Source organism: Eptatretus burgeri, chromosome 6 (assembly GCF_056783735.1).
Source record: "Eptatretus burgeri isolate ZD-2024b chromosome 6, Ebu_testis_v1, whole genome shotgun sequence".
Taxonomy (NCBI): Eukaryota; Metazoa; Chordata; class Myxini; order Myxiniformes; family Myxinidae; genus Eptatretus; species Eptatretus burgeri.
The window spans coordinates 2,850,540-2,863,039 of record NC_140966.1 but is presented as its reverse complement, the minus strand read 5'-3'; the positions used below and the strand labels follow the sequence as shown (position 1 = coordinate 2,863,039).

General features: G+C 41.9%; 1 protein-coding gene and 1 long non-coding RNA gene across 6 annotated transcripts in view; one reads left to right on the top strand and one right to left on the bottom strand.

Moving 5' to 3' along the window:
- Positions 1 to 5,368, bottom strand: part of TYRP1 (tyrosinase related protein 1) — an 84,211-nt gene extending 78,843 nt beyond the window's left edge. For 3 of the 4 annotated variants that reach the window (XM_085883716.1, XM_085883717.1, XM_085883718.1), the window contains exons 1-2: positions 5,237 to 5,368; positions 4,957 to 5,075 (exon numbers count right to left, since the gene is read on the bottom strand). Coding sequence is in view for 1 of the 4 variants with exons in the window: in XM_085883714.1 (XP_085739840.1) it covers positions 5,237 to 5,282 (46 nt within the window). In the remaining 3 variants the exon portion in view is untranslated. The remainder of the gene's footprint in view (positions 1 to 4,956; positions 5,076 to 5,236) is intronic. The other variant, XM_085883714.1, reaches the window with a different exon arrangement.
- The window catches only part of LOC147024128 (uncharacterized), a 76,599-nt gene that overhangs the window by 8,788 nt on the left and 55,311 nt on the right, over positions 1 to 12,500 (top strand). The window lies entirely within an intron of this gene.

Here is a 12,500-nt window from a genome sequence, read left to right as displayed (position 1 = left end):
TCAACTGCACTGTATTATTTTAATAATACACAATATTTTAATTTTGTGCTGGAAAGTAGTGACAGAAGTAAAATGTGAAGGGACACAATGGCAGCAGGAGAGGGAGAATGATATGGGTGACAGAGAACAGCAGAGAAGAGGGGAATGGGACAAGTATGCGGAGAACGTTCATAATTACTAATCACATGCTAATTACACAGAGAAACACATGAAACATACAGTTAAACAGAAAAGCATACAAAAATCCTAATTGTGTGGAGATGAACACAAGGACAGAGCGCAGGGAAGGGGTTTTTAGGGGGGCATATATCTTCCTGAAACAACTCCCTCGAGTGCCATCTGCGACTCTTGATATGCAGCCAGAGCTCCGTGTCCCTTGCAGAAAGCAACATGCCTGCTGTATCCAAAAATGCCCGACAATGAACGTAGTTCATTACAAAAAGTCAACAAGATAAAGATTTAACAATGCAGAAACATGCTCGGGTAAATAGATTACGGTCGATCTGAGAACCAGTCTGGGTCAATGACTGAGACACACATCACAGTTTCAATAACTTTTTGTCTTGTTTCCGGAATATACGAGGCTAACAATCATCCAGTAAACACTCATATATATATATATATATATATATATATATATATATATATATATATATATATATATATATATATATATATATATCATTTAAAATGCCAGGGAATGGCTTGTATATAATACAAATGAACCAATATAATAATATAACTAGCATGGACACATGGAAATTCTGCATAATGTAAAATGTGACCACATCCTCAACCACACCCCACCCAACCCCTCCCCCTCAAGCCCCCCTCCCCACAATCCCACATTTTCAAACCCCTCCCATCCTGTCTTAAAATGCCCTCCCCACAACAAGTCTTCAAAACCCTTCCCAGTGCAAAGTCCTCAATCCCCCTCCAAACTCAAGTCCTCAGCCTCCCCATCACAAATCAACTTCCCCCAAAGCCTCAAACCCTGCTTTCCCAACTCTATCCACTCTCTGCTCCCCCTGCTCCCCCACAACCAAACTCTCTGTCCTCCCCTCACAATTTCTTCTTTTAGTCTTCAACCCCCCCCTAACCCCAAGACCTCAACCCACCCCTCACTCACCCAACGATGCAAGCTTCCTCTCTCAACTCTCCACCCCCACCCCAAACTCTCTTCCCTTCCTTCCCCCATTGTTAACAACATTACACAAGAGAATTTGGTGCAGGAGGCCGCCATTCGGCCAATCAATCAATTTAATTTATTTTTATTGTCCACATGAAACATGGACATTTTTAATCCACCAGCAATTCAATTCAAAAAGGGTGCATCACATCATTTTTGCATTCACATTAAACACATTAATTGAATTAGGCACAAATGATAGTCCAAAACGACAGCACAAGGCAGGTGGAGCAGGAAGGTGAATTCCTGAACCATTAAAACATGACTGTGTTGTTTCTGTTCCAATTTGTTAAGAACAATGTTAAAAGTAAATAACGATGGAACATTAAATTCACAATCTCTTCCGCCTTTCTTCCTATTCTTAACAACATTCCTGTTCAGTTCGTGAAGAACAATGTTTAAAGGAAAGAAAAGAAACGTTAAATTCACAATCTTGCGAGATTCCATCATCTCACAATTCTTCAGAAAAATATCGATAACTTGGCCTAACGATAAAAAAACATACAAGGTCATTCGCATAATAGAAACATAATATAACATCCGAAACTCCCCAGATAAGGCTTTTTTTTAATGATGTGGGTTTTATGGTCCTTGATTGAGTAGTTTCAGAGAAAGACAGAGAGACCAACAGATATAACAAGAAAAAGAGCAATCAGAGATTGCAGACCCGCACCAAGACTTGTTTTGAGTGGTGTTTGTGTGCTGGTGTGTTACGTAATTAATAAGAAACATGAGAACTGCCATTGTATAACTGCAGGCAATGATGACCGGGTCCCAAGACGTCCCGATTTGATGTAACCCCACTTTGATCGGACACTTGACTCTGACCCATGACGTGGTTTATGATTATTATTATCATTATTATTATTATTATTATTCAACTGAATTCAGAATGGGATTAAAATAAATTCAATTCAAATCAAATAGAAGACCAAATAGGTACAGTCCTGCATTGGAGTAATCAGAAGGAACTCAAACAAGCAAAAAGCAAAGATGAAGTCATCAGGAGGAACCTTTATAGGATTCGCATTTCAGCTGCCACTCGTCTACCCTCAAACCCATCCAGGCACAGCCAAGTGAGCCTAATTAAAATAAAAAAAAACAAGAAAAAGAGCAATCAGAGATTAGAAACCCTTGCCAGGACTTCTTTTGCGTGGTGTATATTTTTTAGGTTTTAGGGTAAATCCAATATGGCTACAAAGCCATGTGACCTACGACATCATGGATAGGCGGTCATATGTGTAAAGTTTCGCCTCGATCTTTTCAGCTATTTCACAGAAAAATATTTTTGAAGGTTTTTTTATATATTTTAAATAAAACAATGTGGCTGACAAATCTGACAAACAGTTGCGGAGAAAAACACAAAAGTTCTGTACAGACAAAAAACAGACAGACAAACAGAAAAATAAATAAACAAACAAACAAATGAACCCAAATGCAATACCCTCTCTGAATCCTTCTGCGAGGGTAAAAGTCAAAAAAAAAGAAAAAAACTCAGATGAAAAATAAAATAAATCTGGCTGCCAGACCATGTGTCCGATCAAGTTGAAATTTAAAATATGTATTCCCCATCACAACTAGATCATAATTCTGAAGTTTCACTTCGATTGACTAAGCGGTTCCAGAAAAAAGATTATTTAATATTTTCTTCAATCCAATATGTCCGCCAAACCATGTGACCTATCAATTATCCCTTAACAAACTTGTACACCCAAGACTTGGGGAACATTTGTGTGAAGATTCCCCTCAATCTGTCCAGCCATTCTGGAGAAGATTTTTTGTAATAGGTTTTCAGGTAAATCCAATATGGCTGCCAAATCATGTGACCTTGACATCATATTTGTGAAGCTTTTGTTCCTCATGGATAGGCGGTTTCACATGTAAAGTTTTGCCTCAATCTTTTCAGCCACTTCACAGAAGAAGATTTTTGAAGGTTTATAAATAACAAACAATATGGCTGCTGAATCACATGACCAATGATGTAATCAATATTTTTTTTCTGTGGACCATTTTATCATTAGATGACCCTCAAAAATTTTCATACTGATCAGATGTAGCATTCGACATATGGAATTATGACATCATAATGAAGGCACCTATGATGCCATAAAAAAAAATCACACTTATTCCCCATGAGGAGTACTTGCCGTGTGCCAAGTTTCAATTTTTTTCCTTTGTGCGGTTTTAGAGATACAGAGGGCCAGAGTTTTTCAGTTTTTCAAACATGGCTGCCACACCACGTGACCCATGACGTCATAATTATCATTACAACATTCTACATCAGCAGTCACTCTGGTGAAAATTTTGTCTCAATTTGACAAGCGGTTGTGGAAAGAAACACTAAATTTTTATGCGGACAAACAAACAAACAAATAGACAGACAAACAAACAAACAAATAGACAGACAAACAAACAAACAAATAGACAGACAAACAAACAAACGGACCCAAATGCAATACCCTCTCCTTTGGCGAAGGTAATCAGTGTATTATTTATACGAGCAGAGTACCCACCCCAAGGGCAATGTTGTTCCAAACATGCAACACATTCTTCTGACACGTGCCTTTATTTGGGTGGTGTATAGGCAACTGACAGCTGACTCAATCGCTCCAGAAAATAAAAATAAAAATAACCCAGGTAATGAGCATGAAGCAAAAACATGCCCACCGCTTATAATTCAAAACACCTTACTGCACTGGAAAACATGGGGACAGGAACACTGTACTGTAAATGGTAGAGACTTATAATACTGGCACCCTCCCCCACCTGGAGGTGCCGCAACATGAAACACATTTACATATGGAACTTGCATCTCCACCCCTCACCCTCCCCAGGACCACCTGCAAAGATTAAAAAAAAACACCCCTATACATTAATTTGGGTCACGCTGATCATATGCAGCAAGTCTGGATGGAATTGAGCCACAACTGTAGGAGTGGTGGAAAAAATAAACAAACAAACAAACAAACAAACACACAAATATAAACAAACACTGGTCCGTGAATTATGTATAATCAGGATAAGGATACACTGTTGATGAATTTAAATGTGAATTAGCTGGATACTCACTGCACACAGACAAACGTTCTTTGCGATGGGTTGAGATAAGAAAAGCATGGCTCTTGACCACAAGCAGATGCACAGACAAGACGCAGGTGATGAAACGACACGAATTGCATTACACAGTTTGAATAGTCTCTAACTTTGATATAATGCCCATCGAAAGTAAATTTTAACATATGTTTCAATGAGACCTAAAAATGTTGCGCTCAAATTAGACAACTTTGTCGAACTGTGCCTAAAGCTTGTTGGAAACGCATCGAGCCCTTCGGCTTTGCAGCATTTCTCAAACAATGCATGATGTGGGCAAACAAAGACTCAGAACTGGGTGGAGATAACTTGGATATAATCCATATTCAAGGTGTCAAACAAACATGGTTAATGTTGATGAAAACATGTTCTAGTTAGATTAACAAACTTTGTGAAACTTGTCTTAAGACCAGCAGGGTCAACACGCACTATTTGGATAGGGTGCAATATTAAAGGGGAGGGTGAAACCCGGGTGCAAAATTAAGACAGGTCGATGTGTGGACTCACTCACACATAAAAACATGCACACAGTACACACCACACTAAAATAACCTCTCCCATTCCCAAAGGGAATGGGAGAGGCCAACAAAGGGACACAAACTCCTCAAAATCTGAGTAACATGTGTGTGACCACACCAAGCATGCATAATGTGTGATAATCATAATAAAGAGTGCACCTTCTCCAGTGAGGAAGAATATTGCAGCTTCACTATGAGGGAAAGCTCTGCAGCTGAAGCAAAAACGCTGAAGTGGTGCTGACTGTCCCGAAATTCAACACAAACGAAGCTCCAGACAACTAAGATATAAAAAGTAAGCAGTGTTGAGGAGAAGGATCCCATCCTCCATTGCAAAGTGTATTGCACGCATGAATAATAGGATTATGGAAAAGTAAAACGTTTTGAGGACCAACTTAAAACTTTAAAAGATCCACAAAATATCACGTCGGTAGCAACTCACCACAAGACATTAGAATCAGACGCTTGTCAGAGCTAGACAAAGTCATCACCAATGGCAGTCTTTGGAGTTCAAGACAATACGACACTTTTAAAATGACATAATCCACCCCAAAATGCTCGGTGTGCATGCGCAAGACTTGGAGAAATTTCTCAGCTCGCTGAACGGGCACCCGCTCATATTTCCGGTTTGGAAGCCGGAAATAGTACGAACTTCTGACCTAGTTGGACGGTGGAAGTGGAGTGGAGGGAGCTATGATGGCTCTTACAAATATATTGTTTGTTTGGTTTCAGGGTCACAAGATAAATTATGCTTGATTTCTGCATCTATTGGTAAAAGTTTAACCGTCTGTTCGTGTGTTATATACATTCATCCATTGGGAGCATACTCTGTACAGAGCATTGGTACTGCCTAAGCAGTCACCTTGGCTGTTGGGCACAATTCTGGACAGGTCACCACTCCGACACAGTATACCAGCATGCTGGCACTCATTTTGCTGACCTCAGAATGATGACAGGTAGAGTCAACCCCACCTGGTATTGATTTAACAACCAAGTGGGATTTGAACTTAGGATCCAAGGATCCCAAGCCTACTGCACTAACCATTAAGCCAACACCAGGCTTGTGTTACATCTACTGCGTATGTGCAAAAGGTCTCATTTAGTATTCCTCATTATTTTGAAAGTCGTGTATTGGAAGCTGTTTGTGGTTCGGTGCAAAGAGTAAAACATCAAAATTCGGTCCTCAAAAAGTCATTCAAAATAGAGATGGATATTTTAGGCCCTGTTTGGACCCCCACCTTCTGATGGCATATTAAGGAAACAACAACTAAGGATTGTTGCAAAATGTTCAAGAGGAGAGAAAAAGTGGAATTATTTTTTAAAATATCTTTTGTATTTCAATTTTCTTTTTTTGGGGGGGGGGGGGAGGTGTGATAGAAAGATTAGAGTAAGGAAAGTTAGTAGAGCACAGAGACGAGATTGTGAGGAAGGATTCAGACTATGTCGAACATGACTGATTAATACAATATAGAACAAAGTGAGGGACATGGGTGGAAATTGTTAATGCAAAGGAAGTCTGCAATGTTTCAATAGTAGTTTTGGGATGACAGAGGAGGGTGGGGACTAGAGACACCAGGAGAGAAAACAGGGATGAAAACTAGCTGAGCATGATGCCCACTGGTAAAAAAAAAAACTGATATCGTGATAAACAACAAGTAAATAAAAATATACAGCACATTTTCAGACAGCAATTGAGACAACAAAGTTGAACAATGTGAAAAAACAAGCTCGAATGAGCTAAGATCCTCGTCCTCTTAATGATGACGTAATAAAAACGAATATGACATCATTGTGATGTATCAGGTTTGCGACAAATTATCTGTGCTAATGTCCGGCTTGATTCCCGCAAACAAAATTCAAACAGCTTGCGAAGTTTCGGAGATAACGGTAGAGACGATTGCCATTAGCGGCTATATTATGACGGCAACTTTTATTTCTCGGAAGAATTTCCAAAATCGGAGATGGTTACTGCCTGCGCGTGGGATTTCTGCATATACATGGCAAGTTTCACGAAGATCCGATGAAAACTCTGGGTTGTGAAACAAAATATGTCAAAAAATAGGAATGACGTCATAGCGATGTTTCATATGTGCGGTAATTCATCTCTGCTAATGCCCTGTTCGATTCTCGCAAACAGAATTCAAAAAGCTTGCCTAGTTTCGGAGATAATTTTTTTAGGCGATTTCCATTCGCGGAGGGAGATATTTTGACGTCATAACTTTTTTTCTAGGAGGAATTTTCAAAATCGGAGATTTCAAAGTCTGCGCAGGGTATTTTTACATATATATGCCAAGTTTCAGGAAGTTTTGATGAAAACTGTAGGCTGTGAAACAAAAAAGTCCACAAGAACAGCAACGTGAGTAAGACTTAGAGATCCTCCACGAGGATCTAAAAACATGAAGTTACAACAGCAGGGTTTTCGAGGCAAGTATGGCTAACATAACACGGCTGATGGACTTCACTTTATATTAATCGAGGCAAGCAGGGACTCATCTGGCTGCTGAAAACTGGAAACAAAAGATCATTCTTATTCCTCTTTATTTCAGGATGTTCTCGATTTAGCCTTACAATGCGACAGAGATTGCATTCCACAGGATTAGATTAATTTGCATGTCCAGTCTGTGATGATTAGAGAAGGTCATCAGGCAATGCTAATTATGTATAAATGTAAGTCATGTGAGGATTGCAGACTCAGTTTTGACCTTTAATAAGAGAACAACCATGAATAGTGTCCCATAATTTTAGCATGCTTCTTCAATCAAAGCTTTTCTTTCTCTTCGTTCTATTCTGATACGGCATTCATGACTCATTGTATTCAAAGAAACTTTCACAGTTGCTTTGTATTGGTTTGGAAGCCGGAAATCAATGCCAAATATGCTTACAAGACAGAAAACGAAGATTGGTGAATTACATTTGTGCTCCTTTTGCAGTTGCAACAAAATTAATTTGTGCTGGAGCATTTATCCTCAAAATTAGAACCCAGTGACTGAGATTTCCATTCTGTTTTCCTTAAAATTTAACTTCGATCCTCCAAATAATTGGGAATAACAGGTTGATCCTATTTTGGAGGAAGAGCTCAATATTTTTATTACCTGGAGTTGAAAACCATTGATGTTGACAATGAACCCCAAAAATTGGGGTTCATTGTTGAACTGAGTGATCCTACAAATCCACATGCAAATCACGTCTCTTACGGAACGTGCAATAGCTGCACATGACCCATGTCAATACCCTCCAGAAATTAGCCAGCCGTATAGTCTAAGTCAACTTAGGAATGGTGAGGGGTCATTTAACAGCAAATGAGTTGGCTCACATCATCAAGATAGTTAAGGGGGGAATAAAAGAAGATTGCTGCTGCTTCCCAGTGCAATGTTGATTGCAGTGTCTTTCCTGGGATGCTGACAATGTACCTTCAGACGTAGGACAGTTCACAGAGAGACTTCACTTCGGTTGCCCATGGGTTTCACCCCCTTTGTGAGGATCGTAAATATTGCCAAAACGAACTGCTGTACATCTTTCCAAAATGATGTTTAATGCAAGAATGGTCTGCAAACAGCAGGTCATTCTTGTTTTGAACAGGAATTTTTTTTTTGTATACAATGTCAAGGCTCGTATGAGAGCAAACACACAGAACATACAACAAGGGGAGCAGTAGACAAGAGGGGTGGGAGAGGGAAGGACAAAACAGTGTGGAACAGAGACATGAGGAGATATGTGGAAGGGAGATGGAAAGGGTGAAGTACACAGGGTAAACAAGATGGACACTACAGGGACTTTCAGGAAAGAAAGCAGGGAATTTGAAGTAGGTGGGCTTGGGGTATGTCTGGAGTTGGCTTAATGGTTAGGGTGGTGGGCTCGGGATCCTAGGATCCAGAGTTCAAATCCCCCTCAGCTGTTGAATTAATACCAGGTGGGGTTGACTCTGCCTGTCATCCTTCTGAGGTTGGCAAAATGAGTGCTAGCCTGCTGGTATACTGTGTCGGAGTGGTGACCCATCCAGGATTGTGTCCATCAGACAAGGAGACTGCTTAGGCAGCAGTTATGCTCTGTACAGAGTATGGTCCCAATGGATGGATGGTTTGGGGTGGATTAGCAGGGGTAGAGAAGATCATGGTTTTGGATGGGGAAGACAAGAGCTGGTGGTGAACAGCTATTTTGAAGAACTGGAGAGAAGAGTGGGATTGAAGAGAGTGTGGGAGTTTGTTCCAAAGGTGGGAAAAAAACGAGGAATGAAAGAATGAAGGTGAGCAGTGATTCTTGATTTTGGTAGTTTTACCAGAAGGGGGTTGCTGGCAGACCTTGAGCACCCTACATAAATATGGGGGGGGGGGACATATCTCAGCACAGAGAAAGGAGGGGGGGCGAAGCCAGAGAGGAGACGGTATAAGACAGAAAGACCATCGACCTGCCTGCGGTGAGAGAGTGAGAGACACAACGACTCAACCTTATCACGGGAGATACCAATCATCCTAAATGCCTTGGTTTACACAGTGTGAAGCCAACAAAGGTGAGAGGCGGGAGCACCAGCAGAGGGGAGAGCAGTACTCCATCAAGCTGTGGATGAAAGCATTGTATGTGGTCAGGAGCTCAGGTGTGCCAAGGAAGGACTTTACATGACGGAGGATGCCCAGTCGGCGACTGGCTTTGGAGGCCAGGTTGGAAATGTGGCTTTCGCAGGAAGGTTCATTGCAGATATGGACATGTTCCACATGTTGGACCAGCTTTTGATATTATCCAGATCTGTAGAGAGTGAAGAAGCTGCTGCTTGCCAATCTGAGGGGTGGCAGATGGTACGGCAGAGGGTGCAGTTATCAGCAAAGGGAGAAGATGATTTTCCAGAGTCAAAGAGATCATTGATGAAAACCAGAAGAAGAACAGGGCCCAGAACGCTGCCTTGAGGAACTCCAGCCTGGACAGGAAGAAGGCATGAGAGAACTCCATGAAGGGCACCATGTTCGCTGTGACAGGAGAGGAAGTCTGCGAGTCATGAATAGAGAAGTCCTTGGATGCCATAGGAAGAGAGTTTGGTGAGTAGGGCAGGGTGCTAGACTGTGTCAAAAAGCACGTGATATGTCGAGGGATACGGCTCGGATTTCCTGTGTGGCATTGAGGACCTCCATCCATTGATGGGAGAGCAGAAGCAGCATATCCAGGGTAGAGTGACCTGGTCTGAAACCAAATTGATCATCGGAAATCAAGCCATTGGAGAAGAGGAAGGATATATTGTTTGAAGCGATGGTGGATTCCATAATCTTGCTGATGATTGGGAGAAGGCTGATTGGTCTGTAGTTACAGGGATCTGTTTTTGCACCTTTTTTATGCAGAGCAGGAATGTTTGCTGATTTCCAAGCAGATGGCAGCTGACGTTGAGGAAAGGAGAGGGGGAATAAAACAGAGAGAGGGTGAGCGAGAGTGGACGAGCAGGTTTTTAGGACATGTGGGCTGATGCCGTCTGGACCCGTTGCAGAATCTGATTCGAGGTTTGACAGCAAGCTCTCCACTTTGTCAGGAGAAAAGGACACAGAGCCCAGGAACAGCTGGGTGCAACTTGGTAAGGTGGGTCCAGAAAGCGATGTGTTTGGGACACAAGATTTCGAAGCAAACATGGAGTTTCAGTATTCAGCCTTTTCATGCACAGTTTCAGCTGTGTGGCCATTCGAGGTAAGGGAGGGATGGAGCGGAAACACATCAGAAGCAGTATTGATTAGATGCCACTAGAATTTGGAAGAGGGAGAGAGGTTTGAGAGTTCAGACTTGAGATTAGAAAGGTGTTTTTCTCTCTCCTCAGAAAGACACACACTTGTTCCAAGCATTATGGAAGGAACTGAGATTACCCTCAGTTGGGTTTGCTTTCCATGAGGCAAAGGCAAGTTGTTTCAGGACAACCGCCTCACCACTAGCTTCAGTGAAACAAGGGCGGGAGGAAGGGTAGGACAACTGAAGACGAGAGGGAATAAATCTGTGCATGAGGGAGAGCAGGTTTCGTTGAAAGAATTCCCAGGATGAGTTGATGTCAGAGAAAGTAGAGATGGGAGACCATTCTCTAAGTTTGATGTCTGCTCGGAGACCCTGCCAGTCGGCTTGAGTGAAATGCCAGACTCGACGGCGGTGAGGTGGTTCTCTGATAACAGCCAGAGAGATGTCCACTTTGACAAGGACGTGGTCAGATGAACCGATTGGAGCGGAGGAAGAGCAACAGATATTTTCAGGGAAATTTGTCAAAATCAGATCCAGAAGAGATGGAGTACCATTGGTTGAGATCCGGGTAGGGAAGTTGACAGATTGAGTCAGTCCCGAGTCGCAGAAGTCTTTTGCTGAAGTGCCATGACAGGTGAGGGAGCTAACCACGCCCAGCCTACCGGCATGATTACAATTGAAGTCGCCACATATGAGGAAGAGAGAGTTGAGATGAGAGGATAGTTGTTCCATGTTTTCAGAGAGCGAGATGTAAATGGAAATTGCTGGATATAAGATTTGTTATATTTAACAAATATATATTGTTGAATATAAGAATGACTTTCTTTCCAAAATGACCTGAAAAAGCAGTCAAGCATAAAATTAAATGCGGACAGACTTCTTATTCTTCTTCTTCTTCTTCTTCTTCTTCTTCTTCTTCTTCTTCTTCTTCTTCTTCTTCTTCTTCTTCTTCTTCTTCTTCTTCTTCTTCTTCTTCTTCTTACGTACGGCAGCTTGGTTCCTCAGTAGCTATCATTTTGTTGGGGCACAACAATGCCACTGATGCTGTGCCCCTATACCAGTACATACACTGGTACTCATTGTATCAACTTCAGAAGGATGACAGGCGGAGTCAACCCCACCAGGTGTTAATTCAGCAGCCAACAGGGCTCAAACGCAGGGTCCGAAGATCCCAAGCCTACCCTTCTCACCACTAAGCCAACACCAGACTTGTAATGCAGACAGGAAGAGGCTTCAGGACAGTGGAATGAGGTTCTGTAGATGATGGATCCAGATTCTGCTCACACAGTTCCATCGATTGCAGAACATGCAATGGGTGACACAACATCATAATTGGAGGTTGAGAAGTTGCCACCTTAATGTTTTCATCAAATAATCTCGACTTCAATGAAGGACATGCAAGAATCTGCGGACATGCTCGAGTCATCAATGGTTTGTCAGGCCGTTTATGAGTGGTGTCTGCCTGGCTCAATCTGCCAACCTCGTTGATCAAGGTTGGAAAGCTCATACTGGAGCTGCAGATGGTAACCTGGCCAGATGGAGAAGAGGCCTTGAGTAAGAGCAGAGTCCTTATAGGACTCCACTCTTCTGACTAATTCTCAACTTTGTACACTTGTGGTGGCCTTTGTCAGAGATAACCGTCAGACGAGCTTTTGGGTACCTAGATGACGATCCTCACAGGGTGCTGGGCCTTCAGCTGTTCCAAATTGACAGCAACAATGTGGGTGTTGCCCAGTATCCATCTATTCTGCAAGCCAAGAAAGATTTTGTCTCCATCTTGGGGGGATGGGGAAGGGGGGGGGTATGTGGACGATGCTGCTTCTCCCTGAGCAATCACTTCTGCTCAACACGCCACCCAATTTTCCTTGAAGGTGCTCCCAATGAGTGCCAATCAAACATTCCAGGAAAATTTAGGAAATTAGTTTTTTATTTTTCAATTAAGTATTTTTAAAATAGCGGTTACATGCATTGTGGCTCCTCGATGGTGTTGTTGAAAAAACTTGAAAAAA